Source organism: Lytechinus variegatus, chromosome 2 (assembly GCF_018143015.1).
Source record: "Lytechinus variegatus isolate NC3 chromosome 2, Lvar_3.0, whole genome shotgun sequence".
Lineage (NCBI taxonomy): Eukaryota > Metazoa > Echinodermata > Echinoidea > Temnopleuroida > Toxopneustidae > Lytechinus > Lytechinus variegatus.
In genome coordinates this window covers 36,298,136-36,315,500 of record NC_054741.1, presented here as the reverse complement: position 1 = coordinate 36,315,500, position 17,365 = coordinate 36,298,136, and the positions used below count along the sequence as shown (strand labels likewise).

The 17,365-nt window shown below is 33.8% G+C and overlaps 1 protein-coding gene across 1 annotated transcript in view; it reads left to right on the top strand.

Moving 5' to 3' along the window:
- The window catches only part of LOC121407979 (uncharacterized protein KIAA0513-like), a 39,513-nt gene that overhangs the window by 15,574 nt on the left and 6,574 nt on the right, over nucleotides 1-17,365 (top strand). The window contains exons 2-7 of the mRNA XM_041599264.1: nucleotides 5,482-5,571; nucleotides 6,592-6,751; nucleotides 9,299-9,347; nucleotides 12,102-12,220; nucleotides 12,992-13,068; nucleotides 14,195-14,281. Coding sequence (XP_041455198.1) covers nucleotides 6,624-6,751; nucleotides 9,299-9,347; nucleotides 12,102-12,220; nucleotides 12,992-13,068; nucleotides 14,195-14,281 — 460 coding nt within the window. The 5' untranslated portion in view covers nucleotides 5,482-5,571; nucleotides 6,592-6,623. The remainder of the gene's footprint in view (nucleotides 1-5,481; nucleotides 5,572-6,591; nucleotides 6,752-9,298; nucleotides 9,348-12,101; nucleotides 12,221-12,991; nucleotides 13,069-14,194; nucleotides 14,282-17,365) is intronic.

The window sequence follows — 17,365 nt, the reverse complement described above, 5'->3', positions numbered from 1 at the left end:
ATGCAAATCTGCTCTGAACACACATCGGCCCGCTTACGGTAGTTTGCTGTTCAGACCCTACATGTAGTTAATCACTAGCGGTATGAGTGGTGGCCAAACAAATAATGATTTTTAACTTGGCATGTACATGTAGCTGCTTCAAGCAATATCCAAAATGTTCTATCAAATCTCAGTACATTCTCACCTGAAATGTTTATGTTTTCTTGCAAATTTGTTTATTTCATGTCCTGGAATACAAGCTTTATGGCAAATGAAAAGGTTGATTTAATCAATCAGAAGGAAAAGAAAAATATTTTCTTTTCCGAATTTGAAAAAATGTTTGGTGTTCATGGTGATCTCTTATATCTCATGTACACTACTTTACCACTAAATTTCTGCAAATTTCAAAAAAGGATCCCTGACTTTTCTAAAGCTCTATGAGTATAACAAAGAAATAACATTGCTCAAAAGAAAGGTGAACTTTCTGCTCATTTCTGTAAATGGAGACAGAGAATGTTCGAGTAATACCTACAGTGTAGGTATGACTTGAAACATCACCATCACCAACCCTTTATGCATTGTAAATATGTCCATTGCTAAAGTATAGTGGTTTTTCTCTTGATACATTCATAATTTTGTGTTGATTGATTATGTTGTTATATTCTTAATCACAGTACATTCACCAAAATATGAATTAGGATCCGAGTCTTCACACCAATGGAAAATTGTCAGGATTTTTTAAACCAAGGCAACCACGGAGAGGAGAGAAAATAGATGAACTCAATGTCAAATTCAATATTTCCATAAAAAGGAGTAAAATTAGGAAGATGGAGGAAATTATTAGCCTAAAATAGGCCTAAATGATGTCAGGAACAACATTTTGACTGTATCCCTGGTAAAACGCTTCAAAAATTACTGGATGTCCTTTTTTATACACAATATAATACCGTGAGTGACACAACATTTCGTGAGTGACACGACATTGTGAGTGACACGACACAACTTTAACAGTTTTTAGCTTTTTAGCTTTACCTAACACATTGGACCAAGTTACTTTATATACAATAAGGTACAGATACACTGTATTTGCTCCAGTACTGGGATAAATTAATTTTCAGAATACACAGCTCTAGAAAACTTTTTGCATTTAAAACATGAGTGACACGACAACCAGTTTTGGAAACTTCGAAACCCAATTTTTTTCAGAAAAACACTTCACAGAATTTTTTTTTGCTATTTAGGAGTTAGATAAAATACACAGCTTGTATCTTGCCAACAAATGTGCTTCTAATACAAATTTTATATTGTGATAGGCAATATGTGAATTTTAATGCAAAAAAACATTTTGTAATATTTAATTTCCCTTGCATAAAATTCACTGTATCTCAAGACATAATTAATTCTTTTATGTAAATGAAATGTAAAAATATACTTTAAGATGTCTAGTTTAAAATTTTTTTTTTATCATCTTCTTCGTGTACACAATCTACTAAATTTTTGTTCCAGGGGGGAACATTTAACCCACAAGCTTCGCTTTTTAGTTCCCGCCTTTTTCCTCTTCTACTATATTATTGTACATGAAATGCATTTTTTTTCTGCTCTCTTTATGTATGTAAATATTTAATGACTAGTAATGCATTTATAATGTCATGTGTTGTAAATATGAATTTGATTTTTACTGATATGGAAATAAAGACATTGAACTTGAACTTGAACTTAAAAAAATATTGATGCCTAATGATTTCTAGCAAGTTTTAATTTTCATCCCCATGTCCACTTTTGTTTGAAAATGACCCCATGTAGTTTACAGTGACTGAGCAGAACTTTAATCCAGCCCCGCCCATTGTGACAAAACCTGGTTTTGTATGTTTGGGTTTCTAGTTTTAGTAGATTTGCAACTCTTTATAACTTCTTGATTTCTTGTTTGTGTTTGATATGCTCTGAAATATCAAAGTAATTATCATATTATCATGTAAGCTATGGACTGGTAATAACTTCATAATTGAGAACTTAGATACAATTTGGTTACAAACTGAAAGCAAAGACTCACTTGGCCCTCAGCATACGAGTTGCAAAGCTTGCGGCAAGACACTGCATCCAGTCTCATCCCATTGCCCCACTCAGCTAACCAGTGCTAGCTACTGGGGGCCATGCATTCAGTAAACCAGGCTCCTACTTGACCGCTTGGCAATCACATTTTCACAAAATACAAGTTTTTCTCTTCTGTGTAGTTCATGAGGACACAAAACAATATGCTGCCTGTGTTGATTACTGCCCCAGGAGAATAGGTACTTCTACCTCAGTCACATTTGCTCTACACTTACATTTTAACATTTTTTTGACCAAATACAAATACCGTAGGTGGTTTGAATGAATGCAACAGCTGTTTTCGACTTGCCGTACTGCTGTTGTAGAGATAATGTGACTAAGGTATAAGGAGGAAAGCACAAATCCATAATCATTTATTGTATGGCCATTTTGAAAGTTGTACCTATGGTACCAGACTACTGCTGTTCATAATTTACTTTTTAATACACAGCCACCAATTAAAATATTAAATTACATGTACGTGGTCATAGGAATCTCAATAAAAAACATATATATATATATATATATAAAACTTCTTGCTAGATGGTTTTCTTTCACTCTTTCACCAGCCTGTTTTACAGTGTACTTATTTTTCTTTTGTGTCACACAACATCTTGTTGGATTTCCCTTTAATGGGAAATTCACCCCCCCCCAAGAAAAAAAGAGTGTTGATTGAATGTAAAATTTGAGTTATGGTAGTCTTGCCGTATAATTTCAATTTTACAAAACAGTTTATAAATAAGCACATCCTGGTCTGCATGCATGAGGATAACAAAGACATTCCCCTTTCACTCTTTTATTGGTATTTTTATTAGAGGTAATAAATAATTTTAATTTTCTCTTTGAAGGGACAGGATCCATGTAACCTGTAAGATACAATAGTCTTTCTTAGGATAATAGCAACAATAAAGAAGAAATCACTGAAAAAATATTCTTAAAAAATGGGAGAATAAAGATTGAGTAAAAAGAAAAGGAAATAAAGGAGGAAGGAAACAACAAACATAAAGAAAGAAAGAACAAAAGTAAAGAGTTGGCGGTAATAGTCAAATATGACTGGTCGCCATAATTCCGAACAAACAACAACATTTGAGCACTATAATTTGGAACAAATTTTTTTTTTCTAAATATAAATTGCCATTGCTGTAGCTTAATGTGATTTCCTGAAGAGTTTCCGTATTGTCAAATCTGCAAAAAAATATTGAATACTATATAGTATATAATTCATATACATGGGAAAAAATTGAGTGACTGACATCAGTGACTCTCATCACTGTTGTCACTATTGTGCATTTGAATGTTTGTGAAAAATCCAGGAAATAATTACACCAGGGCTGGGGGCAAATTTGTCCCCAAGATGAGCAAAAGAGCCACCCCCATTCCCCATTAACTGCAATGTTTAAAGCTTAAACCAATGTTGCAGATTTAGGCAAACAGTTGTAAAAAGTACTTAGCCCCTGAAAATTAAATATTAATGTTGCCTGTATTCATATCCAATTTGATGAATGTGCTTGCTTTATGTCAAATTCAATTCAAATCAACTTTTTGATGGGGATGGAGTTCCCTTTCAATCGAAAACAAGATTCTGTCAGTTTTTAAAACAAACATGTAAATGACAAAAATATTTTTATTAGTTGAAAGAATGTCACTTTGATTTTAACACCCATAATACACAATTGGATGAAGTTGTATTCTGCACCTGTTACTGAGCTTTCAATTTTAGCCTTTCTACAAATCAAAACATTGTAATACAAAATGAAATTTTAAACATCTCAGAAATCAAGAATTTGTACAAAAAATAATAAAGAATGGTAGCAAATTATGGAGGCCATGTATGTTTATCATTAACGTACATTGTAATTGATATTACAGTTGAATTAAGAAGACGATTCCAAATATTGAGATATTTACATTAATAGAAACCTTACAACCCCCAAACACTAAGAGGTGATTCGACCCCCCATTTTCTTTTTCAAAATAGTGAATTTGAACGATTTATCCCTACTCATTTTCCCTGAGTTCGCTCCTGCAATGCCTACCGAGACGGGTGTTCTTTGACTGTGACGTCATCTGGGGTATTCGGTCCCGGTGTAGTAAACAAGGCAGTGCCGCTTTGTGTACTATGCACGTACGCCTTCATATTTACTTATGTGTCAAAACTTCATTTTATAGCTATTGATTTTATGTGAACGATATTGAAAGGAAGTAATAATTATTCAAAGTCATATAGTCAATAATATGTCCCTACATTGTTAAAACTGTTCTTCTTTGTAGCGATTTTAATGCCTTTTTTTCGTTCGGGACTGTGTCCAAGTGATAATGGAATAAACTGCACTATTGAAGTTCTATACTGTGAGCCGGAGAACTTGCAGAGAGGAATGGATTAAAAGTATATTTATGGCCGTACTATCATTCCAAATATGTAAATTCCCTCAGAATGATACCATACATGTGTAGACCCTAAAGGAATAATATGAAATGTGATTGAGATCTTCTCACCAGTCGATAACGTAGCAGACATGTTATTATGACATATTTATCCGCGTGTGACGTGGCTCTTGCAAAAACATAGTTGGTTGCGGATTTGCTTTGTGCCGACCGGCCGCCCGCTCCGGCGCAGCTACATGTAGCTGTTGAGCTACCGTACCGCATACCTTTCTTGCTGTCTTCAACTCACTTGCGAATTGCGTTTGTATGTGTGACGGTGACCTCTAGCGTAATTAAATATAGAAAACAACTCGATTGGAAGGCTGAGAAGAATGGAATGAGCTATGAGTAGAAATGATCCAGAGGATATAAAAATCGAGTCAAAGACAAAAGAAAAGAAGAAAAAACGCCAGGGAATCGCTGCACGATCATGAACTAAGTCGACATACCAGACCACTCAATGCCTGGGAGTTGTGTGTATTATAGGCGTGCAGCGTGCGCAGAGCTGAGCCAGCCTCCAGAATTACTTTCCAGCAACTCACTTGATAGAACATCGTGATAAAATAAATGAGAAATAGTGAAAATATTCAATAACTCACTGTTTGCAATCTTACATCATGATTTAAGAGTTCATGGTAGTTACATGTATTCATACTGTTTTTTATACGGGAAAGTAAAGATTTTTACATATGATTCCTATTTGTTTGATTTGAGTTGCTTTGAAAACAAATTGTAAAATCATATCTTTCTCTCTCTGCATAGCATTTCTGTATTACACCGGGCCACCTCTTACACTAAATTCCCCCGGTTTTTGTTTTCAGCATTAAGTATACTCCATGCCACTCTATTGCTTGATAAATTTCTGTTTGATCTGATAATGAATACACACTTTGCAAAAACTATGTTGTTACTATTAGATTTCCCCTACATGTACATGTATACTCTTTACCATGCTATTTATAAATCTAACTTTTGATTTCATCTTTGTAGAGCTCTTAGAGGAAGAATGATACAGCAGGTGACCGGCATCTGTTCAAGTTGAATTATGAAACCAGTATAGATTCATCGCTATTACCTTTGGTGAGTGGAAATAAAAGAGGAAATTAATGGAAATCTAAATGGTCAGGAATTTAAGAAGTACCAATATAGCAAGGATAACACAAGATTGTCACATGCTTATGATATTTCAGATGAGTGATTATTAGTTGGACAACTTTCGAAAGTATTTTTTTTTATTAAAGCCCATTGACTCTTTAGTGCCTGATAGAGCAGCTTTAAATTTAAGCGGGCACTTCCTTTTTTCATTAAAAAAATTGTTCGGGTCAAGAGCTTGAAAGTAGAATGGTTAATTATTTCAGAGTCAATGTGTATAAAGTAGGATTCTCTTCAGTGGGGGAGGGGGGGGGGGGTGGTATTTGAGTGGTTACAAAAAGGACTACCGTATTAGTATTCAGAGCCTTTTATTTAACAAAAATGTATACCGGTACATTGTACTTAATATGAATGCCAAATTCCTGTTGCACATAAATATTGTTAGTTAAGGTGCGGATCTAAGGTTTTTGATTTTTTTTGAAGGGGTTGCACGTTTTTTGGGAGTGTGCTGTTTTTTCTTTAGATTTTACATGGTGTGCTAGCACCTTCTGGATGCCACCCCACCCCATCGGTGCTTCTTGTATTTATGAAATTGGATGAATTCATGAACACACATATCTTAACAATAATCCTTTTAAAAATATCCTTAATGTTAAAAGGAAACCGAGAGTAAAAGTGATTTTTGCCATTTTTAAGAATAACTTCCTCAGGAAATGAAACTAGAGCAAAATACAGAATCCTGAAATAAAAAAACAATACCGAATCGATTCCTAGAAATTTATGGAGTTATACTTTCATTTATGGAAAAGTGACATAATTTACTTTTTATACTGACATACGCTTGCATCACTCTTTATGCCTTGTCTCTGAGAGATCCCAAGTACAAAATCACAATACCAAGATATTTCTTTTAAATACAACAAAGGTGTACTGATATTCTTGTACGAATTTGTGAACAAAATATGCCAGTGATACAGTACCATCACCTTGCATTGCCCTTGTCTACAGAATCTCAAAGGGAAGGTTTCACAAAGTGTCCAATGATGGATTCTACCTGTCTGTCGGAGAGATTAGAGATGAATGGTGAGAAGGGACCTGCGACAGAAGAAATCGAGCAGGAATGTAAGGAGTTTATTGAGAATCTAGTGGATAGGATATTCAATAATAGGTGAGTTCTCCATGAAGCTTTGATGTTGCTCATTGCTATGCTTTAGTTGTGATTTTGTGTTATGTTGCCCAAATCCAAGTTTAAAAGCAGTCATCGGTATCTACTTTCCTGAACTAAGTTTATATTTATAGTACAACAAATTTTAAATGAGAGTTTAAAGCTTCTGAAAGCAATCAATACAATCGGTTGATTATTAACTAGACATTATGCTTTTTTTAATCAGTCTGTGAAACAGGACCTGGAGAGTGCTTTTCATAATTGATCAGCACATAGTACAAGTACATTCTATGTACCCACCATCTTTACTGAGGCCATCTTGTTTTAGTCGTGCATTATGTGGAGCATGAAAACTCCTCACAATAGGAAGCAGACGTATAATAGAGCCTGCTTGTGGTGTGGGGGTGTGAAATGAGATTTGCAGGTGTCCTGGAGAAAATCCCATCAGGGCTCTGACATTTCAAGATTCAGTGATTATCATTGAACCCTGCCTGGTATAGGATTCTATGACTAGGTGTGTAAATTGTTCAGTGGGAATGAGTGGGGGTGGAAGAGAGAGAAAGGAAGATATTCCATGGAAAGTTGTTTTGCAGTGGCCAGGGGGAGGGGGATCTGCAGAATGTAGAAACCATTTTGACATTGTTGGAAAGAATATCCCAAGCTCTTTTTTTTATTTTATCATTACTCATTCTTAGGGTAAATGCTTTTCCTTTCATATTTTTGGTAAAACCATTCTGGAATATGTTCACCGATTGTGAGCGATGCAAGATGCTAGGTAGAAAAATAGCAATTGTGGGCAAATACTGCATTTACTGTTAAGTGTGTCCTCGATACAGTGCGTCCCACTAAAGAGGAAACCATTTTTAAGAGATAAATTTCACAATTATTAACCATGTTTTTAATATGAATTTTATACTTATGGTAAGAGTGGAATCTGATCTTTAATTGGATACCAACAGCTTAGCAAATCATTTGCACATGGCAGATAAAAACGATAAATATGGAGGCCTTTCCGAAACGATTTGCGCAGAAACTCACATGTTAATATGAATCCACTCACATTTCAGGGCTCAGTGAGAGAAACTTAAAAAAAGAATACAAAAGAAATGCTAATGAGCCAATTGTCGAATAAGCATGGTTGTCATATCACGAACCAATCTTGTCCAATTTTTCTGCGCAACCGGATTTTGACATTAAAATTTCAAACTCGCTTCACTCATTAATGCATGAAGTGTTTGTCACATATTAGGTATCAAAATAATGAGGAATAATTGAAGTGTATGAAGATGTAAACGAAATATCATATTTGTTTTGCCTTTGAAGAAAAAGATGTGGGATTTCTGGTTTCCTTTTTTCTGGGACGCACTGTATGTGTAAATTGACATCCACCTTTCTTCACACACTTATCCTGTATGTCTTTCTAGTATATACGAGTATCTGTAAATCACCATGCCTTTGGCACCCCAAAGAGATACTTCAATTTTTTCTCCAGAATTTGTTCATTTTCCAGTAGATGGCAAGAAGATGCTGTATGTGTGTGTGTGTACAGTCTGTGTAAATGTACTGGATTTGACATGATCCTCTCCATGACTAAAACATGTCCAAGAAACACCCGACCCAATTCCCCCTCCCCAAAAAGCTGTTTTTTTAAGGAACAAAACCTTGATCCTTTTCCATGAGAAATATTTCAGATTCATATACATGTAGCATAGGAATATTCCTATTTTAGGAAAGGATCATTTTCATTTCAACCCATTTGTTCCGACAAGTTTTTCTGTTAAATGTTTTATGTAGTATGAAATAGGATGTGAATTTTCCCATTTCTTGAAATTTCTTCGTAATTTGTGCCTATTTGATGGCTTAAAAACTTTCAGTGATATTTCTAATATTTCAATTCAATAATAGCACAATATTTTTCAATACGTGTTTCAAGAGCAAGATTTATAGAGATAAAGCTTGTGAAGAAAACAATAAGAAAGGTTCTTTCGTTACCTTTCTGGTATGTCCATGTCATGTGAATATTGAGGAATGTTGAAATTTGGATTTGCAATTGTGAAGAAGTAGTACAATTTCCTGTTATTTGGTGTCAGATTTCCTAGATAATCATTTGTTGTGGTTTTTTATCATGGTCATTGGAATTAAGTGATCTGCTTGTTTATTATTTGTTTACATGTACATGTATTTTATTGTTGCTTTCATTGTTGCTTTCATTGTCCAAGGTAATATCACACAGCAAATGAAATTTGATATTTTGAGTGAATCATTATGGAGCAAGTCTTAAATATGTAAGGAAATGACCCCCCCTCCTTGCTTTAGACTACTTCCAGTTTTTAATATTTAACTTTGGAGTTTCATTGCAAAAGTGTGATCAATCTATATTCCTTCTTTGTTGGTTTCGTTCAAGTGCCCTGATACACTTACATTTAATATGTATGTTATACTTCATAAACCAAGTATGTCAATATTATTCATTCTTCATTTGGGATCTATGTGTACATTGTCATTGTAAAGTAATATGTTTTCTCTTTGTGTGTCCCTTCCTTTCTACAGTTCAACTATTGTGCAAGAGGACAATGCCAAGTTTGGAATATATTCGAGAGTAAGCACATAACATTTCAACTTCAAACCCTCTTCAAACACAGGACTTCTGTTTAGAAATATCTACTAGAAGCTTGATTGTATTACAATGTTATGCAATGCCCTTGAAGATTGTTTTGATATTCCCCAGGAGAAGTGATATAGATAATTGCAATTTGTTAGCAATGATAATGCAAATGAGAAAAATATAGATCTATACTTGCACTTCATATTATTTCTATTTGCAGGGTAGTTCACTGAAATTTTCAAACGTTCTCTATATTTTTCCCATTTTCACAATATTTCATTTTACTTCATGATGTACAGGACTGAAGCCATGATAATTTAAGAAAGTAGAAAGCATATTCAGTGAAGGTCCTTCATACAGTATGTAAAGAACATGTATGATTGAAAGATTGACCATTAGGAAATTTTGTCCATTATTTTGTCAATTTTTCTGTATCACTCTTGGTATATCCATCCTCAATACACTCTGTTCCATTCTCTCTCTCTCTCTCTGTTAATGTTTCTGCCTCTCTGTCATTCTTAATGTGATTTTTAATCCGTTGTTTAAAAATGTGATTTATGTAGATTTCATGCATTTATTATAAGCCTGAGTCATATCGATTATTTTGAAAACCGGTGTTCGACAGCTCTAATTCGATCGAACATCGATGCATCGAATATTGAAGGCGGGGAAAATTTAGTCTTGTTTTTGCGTCGATGCGATGCGCTTTGCATATTGCACTGCACTACGCACTGACGATATGCGCTGGCGTTGGCCGGGTGAGCGTTGCACAAGCAGATGACAGAGCAAAGTTCGTTTGTATTTTCCATGATCACAAAACACACAAAAAAGGCCGGGGACCAAAGCAGAATTCTTCCCAAAATATCTTCAACAATGATATTTGCAGATGACAACATATAAGTTTAAAATGAAACAATAATAAAGACATGAATCACGCAGAGTCGATCCGAATGATTTTCGGTCGACTAGCATTCGCAGTCCATTCACCAGCCCCGTCAGCAGCTCCGTACACTCACTCTCCCGAAACGACAGGCGTGCTTGACGTCAGCGCCAGCAAACAATTGCAATCAACGGAGAGCGCTGTAACTTGCCTGAGATTGTGTAGTTGGATCCAAAATGAGCTCCAAATAAATTTATGGGAATAAATACGTAATTTTCTCTGGATGGTCATTTGAATTGCTATTCAATGCTGATATAACGATTGTGAGGAAAGATTGTGGAATATGAGTTATGACGATGTTCGAGAATTAATCCTGATAATGACAATCCAGTTTTTTAGACGCAATTGAGCATGCGATCAAAATAAATACGAATGTTTCGAATCGAGCCCTAAATTCATCTAAATTATTACGATTTAAACAGATTTATGGTCATACTAAGAATATTGACGATGTCAGCAAAGTATGTTATGTTCATATGGAAGAAATAATACTGGGATTATTTCTATTGTTATTCCATAGACTCTGGACGTCTCCTCCAAGCTCCGAGAAAATAAGCACAATGCGCATGCGTGTTTGATGACGTATGACATATTTTCCCATTCATGAAATCAGAGCCCAAAGTTGGGCACAAACTAGCTTCAAATTGATGGGAAAAAATATCAAACGCAATTTTCTTTGTTTTGTCATGTAAAATGTTATTATATGGTGATATTACGAACTTGAACAGAGTTTTTGCATGCAGACAATGTTCGAGAATCAATCCTGACGTGATGATTATTTTTTTTAGACAAGTGCACTAGCTCGACTCAAGAAGTCAAGTCGATCGTCATGAGATGTCCGCCATTGAAAATTGAAACGAAATACAAACGTTTCACATCAAGCTCTAAATTCATATTAATGATTATCATATATGCAAATTATTGTTAAATATTATGATTAAATAATGTTCTATGGTCATGATTTTAATATTGTTCATGAAAGCAAGATTTATTTTACGTTGATCGCGTCAATTTCCGGCCATTTTCTGGTTTGATTAAAGAACAGAACTGCGCATGCACGATCGATGGCCATGAATTCCATTCATGAATTCATCGTGCATAAATTATCTCGGCACGAGCAGACGAGTAAGACTCGAACTATGATCGAAATAAACTTCAAATTAATGGTGAATAGCATCATAATTACTCATTCGGTTTCATTTTGGGGGCAATAGAAATCAAGTAAGTAGTAGTAAAGTTGGACATTACTGATATTTTGATGATTGATTGTGTAAACCAAACGAATCGGCCGGCCGACGTATTTTTTTTTTTTTTTCGATGCACCGATTTTGCAAAATCTGCACCGGTGTTCGATGACATCGATCGAACACCGATTTTAAAATCGATTCGACTCAGGCTTAATTTATTACACATAATCCAGTGTGTACAGTACACTGTATGTGTATATTTAGAAAGTTGCCAATGATGAATTGGCACTTTTATTCCAACCCGCTAATTGACACTTGTAATGCTTATTAGAGATTCTAGCATTAATGAGCCCACTGTTTTGGATTAACAGGTCCACTGTTTATTTTAGATTGATTAATTTACATAAATAATTAGCTCATTAATGCTGCACCCTTAGTATCAAGCATCAATTCTAAGTGCGCTGTAATTGTGCACATTCATTAGTGGATGTTTTCTCAATCTACGTGCTGAATTAAGCAGTAATCTGCATAAACCATGGTGTCAGATTTGAATTTGAATCTTTCAGTCCATGCATGGTGCTCTTGCTAAATTTCTCTTTTTGTTTGTTTGTTTCGTTTCAGACACCAGAAGGAAGAGCATTATTTGCCAAACTGGTTGATTCACAACGGGTCAATACTAAACGGGTCTCTGAACAAACATTTTATCGACTTGTCCAATTTTTTGCACTGTGCCTCTTTGAGTAAGTAAACTCAGTATGAAAATTACAATCTCTCTCAATTATTTTCCTCCTTTTTTTAAATTTAAAATTGGTTCCAGCAGACTTGCAATCATATAATCTAATTCTTCTATTATATTGACATTTGATTTGGATTATTTTGACAGTATCTATGGTTTTTCAGGAAACGAAATTATTGCCCATATATGACCTTTCTTTGTGAATAAAATTGACTCTCTACATGTAGGTCTTGACAAAATGTTATGAAAATTCACACATTTACTGTATTTGTGTTCTTTGCACAAAAATGTTGCCCTTGAAATGAAAGAAATTGCCCCTGAAATTCAGCAGTTGCCTGAATGTGAAATTAAAAAAAAATAGCCCTTGTAAAATGACAAATGTGGATGAAACACTGTCCTTTGGACCATTGCATAAAGTTGAGCAACTGAACATAGCGTTTGTCTTATGAACACAACTCAGGCTTCAGCTAACCCACCTTGGTTGAACTAGAACTCTTGATCTTTGGCACACCAGAGGAGCGTTTCATAAAAGGACTTGTTGGGCGTTTCATCTGACAGCTCCTGTTTTATCCCACAGTTACCATAGTAACAGTGCCTTTCAGCCAATCAAAATTTGGGAAAGATGTCAGGTCTGACAACCTGTCGGACAAAAATATTTATGAAACTTTCCCCAGGTAAGTGCTAATCCGACTCAGCCAACCCGCTCGCATATGCTCATTAAGATAATTTTTGTAATTAAAAATCAGTTTCATTATTCTTCCCCTAATTTCTGCAGGTGTAATGAAGCTGATGATTTCCGCCCTGCCAAATGTCTCATGAATATGAGCTTCACGTTCTTCCATTATTCAGAAGGTAATAACCTCTTTGACATAGGCAATTTGTTCTTTGACACCTCCAATAGTGACTATGTTGATGGTACTAATTACAGTAGCAATGATGTCTTATGCAAATTCTCATTTTTTCTGCAATAAGACAACAGAAAAAAAATCACAGGAATGGGAATTTGTTTGATAGGATTTCTTTTTTCCCTTAAAATACAGTACACAGGAGATGGAATAAATGCTGATGAATTGAATTGAATAATACTTGAATATTTAGGTACTTTAATCCTAACCAGGGCAGGTTTTGAGGGATGTTAGGCTGTTAGCAGAGGGGGGGGGATGGGGTTGAATCAACCCCCCAACCCCCGAGATCGTGCAAGCGCCGGGAAAATTGGCATAGCAGTAGTGTGCAATGTAACCGGCCAGGCTGTATAGTTATTTTTTCTGAAATAATTAGTTTTTTCTACATAACTTATAACTTAATTATGCTGATTTATATGTAACTCATATTTTTTGCTGTAATTTGATACAAAGAAACTTTTAAAAAGTGAATTTTGTTGCAAATATTCATTATACCATTCCTAACAATTACAAATTAAAAAAAATTTTGTTTGAAAATAATTTATTATTTTTTATGAATTTCTCTGTCTTTTACCTTTTGTTTTTCTTTGTTTTTCACCAAATTTATTGCAGAACCTTTTTAAAGCATAATTACGCTAAAATCAATTTCAGCTGATGAAAGTATAAATGATAATAACTTTATGTTTATGATGAGAAAAATCAATTTACATTGACTTTGTACACAAAATCACATTTTGGAGCAACTTTGGATGTGACATGCACTTACACTGTGTACCCGGGCTTCGCAAATTTGGTCTCAAAAGATGCGTAAGAGCAGCGTGGTCGAAAAAGTTTGTATGGTGGAATGGTTGTGGAAAAGGTTGAGAGGAGGTTGAATCAAACAGGCCGTTATAGGTTTATAATCTGCAAATTTTTATCGTCTGTTTGATATTGCCCTTTTTTCTTGTAGATGTCAGTAGAAATCACTCCTACATGTAGGAGGTTTAAAAGAAAAATGAATTATTTTTGAAAGCTCTGAAAAGAAAATCTATGTATTTTTTATAGATATTATTTCTTACCTCTTTGTGTAATATCAGAAGTGGAGGATAGTACTCAGGATGTCATTACACCAAATTCTGATGAAGCGATCGATTCAATCAATGGTGGCAACAATAATGCACAAGGTAAGTTGATAAATAAATTTGTATGGTATTTGAGATTCGTCAAATATAGATTTTTAAATGTACATGTAGGGAATCTCTATTATGAGAATAGTGGCATCATTGTCTGATTTCTTATGGATGCAATGTCATACCGCACTGTTTTTATGGGCATCCAATTTTCCATAGACTAAAAACTATTGTTAATTATTCAGATTCATTATGATGTGATATTAAGTGATTTATATAATGAATACTTTATATGATTTGATATGTTTTTTGGAATGTTTTTATTTTGTATATATGTTTAATTGAAAAATTAATTGAAAGGATTTCTTTCTATCTAAGCTGAGTATGGCCCTGTCATACAGTAGAGTGTAATTGATCCAATCGATCCCAACTATAGAAAGCTAGCAACACCATCATTCTTTCTCAATTAACATTCCTACTTTATCCCATCGTAAACTACAGACTAGATGATGGTAATATTGGCTTTCTATATCTCAGATTAATTGGAACAGAATTCATTGGTTTCCATAGTTGGGATTCATAGGATTAATTACACTTGTTTGTAAGACATGACACTTGATGGTTCATACATGTACAAATTAAATAGACACAAAATATTGTTTATATCGTGAATTATCCATTTCTCTTTAATTTCAGAAAAGAATATTATGCAGTGATAGTTATTGATGTGAACGAACTTTCCACGGTTTGTTTACATGAGGTACATGTAGTTTCAGATACCTATGATAATAAAGCCAAGGTTATTGTTCATTTTATAGCACCAACATCATTTTACGATAATTATCCGATATTGAAACTGATACATGGAGGCTTTCGCCATTGTTTATGAGTGAATAATACTTCATTTTTATGAAGGTCTATATTATAAAAAATCTTTTATAATATTATAAAAAATCTCTTCAGAGAAAAAGGGTTTGTTGACCATGTTTTGTACATGCCTGGAAAAAAATGTGATGTTAGAATTTAAAAAGAAATGCACTGATAAGTGATATAACATCCCTTCTTCAGAGACAGATACTGTCCTGAATAATTGTGAATATACAATGTCAAACCTTTTGAAGCTGAGCTCTTCAAATTAATAAGTTATTCACATTGAGAAGAAACAAATGCTCCTGCACAAGTCATTCGTTATATTTTCTATATTATTGTGTTTTTTTTGTATTTTGTTTTCCCCATTAACAGTGTAGATTAAATTTTGTCTATAAAAGGCTATTAAAACTAATTCATGTAAATCCAATTTAGCTTTTCACAGATTGCATTCAAGGAAATTTTAGTACTTATGTATTTTTAATGTATAAACAAATTGAATTTTGCTGTATTTTAGACAATCTGGAAATGAGTTTCAAAGTCAAATAGAAGATTCTTAATGGTAATTTATCAAACATAATTGTTATTTTTTTTAATTGCCTCAATGATATTTTATATTATTGTAATTGCGAATGAAAGCAGATCCTGGACAATTCAATTCATAAAGACACCTCACAACACCACAAAAATATCCTTGAATTTCAATAAAAAACACCACAATTATGGAATCACAAGAGATTGTGATGATCCCTCCTTTTAAACTCATTTGATTACATGCACATTGTAAGTGCAGTAACATGTTTGATTTGGTTCGATACATAATGTGGATAAATATTTGCTTGGAACAGATGCAATTCAGTGGTGTCAATTTAAAAATACAGAAACATTTGATTAATTTGCAGTACTGCAGTTTTTGAGTGGTCATGGAGGATTAAATCCATGTTTTTACATACATGTTCATATAATGAAATACCATTGAAATAGGCAATGACAGTAAGTGTGACATAATCAGCTCTTAAATCATCTACATCCATCATCTATGTTGTGCAGAACTCTGGGTTTTTTAAAGGTCAAGTCCACCTCAGAAAAATGTTGATTTAAATCAATAGAGAAAAATCAGACAAGCACAATGCTGAAAATTTCATCAAAATCAGATGTAAAATAAGAAAGTTATGACATTTCAAAGTTTTTTTTAAAAAAATAGTCATATGAACGAGCCAGTTACATCCAAATGACAGAGTCGATGATGTCACTCACTATTTCTTTTTTTTTATTGTTTGAATTATACAATATTTCAATTTTTTATGAATTTGACGATTAGGACCTCCTTGCCTGAAGCACGAAATGTTAAAATAATGGAATACTACGTGTTCAGGGAGGAATGAAACTTTATTTCACATGACAATGACGAGAAACTAGAAATATTTCATATAATACAATACAAAAGAAATAGTGAGTGATGTCATCAGTTCCTCATTTGCTTACTGACCAAGATGTGTATATAACTGTTTTGTGAAATGAAACAAAACTTTAAAATGCCTTAACTTTCTTATTTTACAATTACATCTGATTTTGATGAAATTTTCAGTGTTATGCTTGTTGAATTTTTCTCTTTTTATTCAAATCAAGTTTTGTTGGGGTGGACTTGTCCTTTAAACAAATGGGCTGTCATAAATAACAAATCAACTTGCCATAGCTATATCTCGCTGGAATATCCATGTGTGACATGTGTTTGAGTATGATTTGAGAGTACCAGAGGTGTCTTATTTTGTTGAAATTTTCAGCATTTTACTTGTCTGATTTTTATCTTCCTATTCAGAGCAACATATTTATTTGTTAAAGGGATGGTCCGGGCGGAAGGTATTTATAGCTTGATAAATAAGTAGAACTCACTGAGCAAAATGCCAAAAATTTAATCAAAATCGGATACCAAATACTAAAGTTATTGAAGTTTAAAGTTTAGCAATATTTTGTGAAAACAGTCGTCATGAATATTCATTAGGTGGGCTGATGATGTCACATCCCCACTTGTTCTTTTGTATTTTATTATAGGAAATTTGGTTTATTCAAATTTTTTTCCACCAAGAACTAGAAAATTGGATTGACAACTGATTTAGTGCAATTATTGCTACAACTTATTTCATTACAAGGGAGACATATTATTCACACAAGTACGAAATAATGAAAAAATTGTGATTTTATATAATAATAACATAAGAAAACGGAAATTGGAGATGTGACATCATCAGCCCACCTAATGAATATTCATGA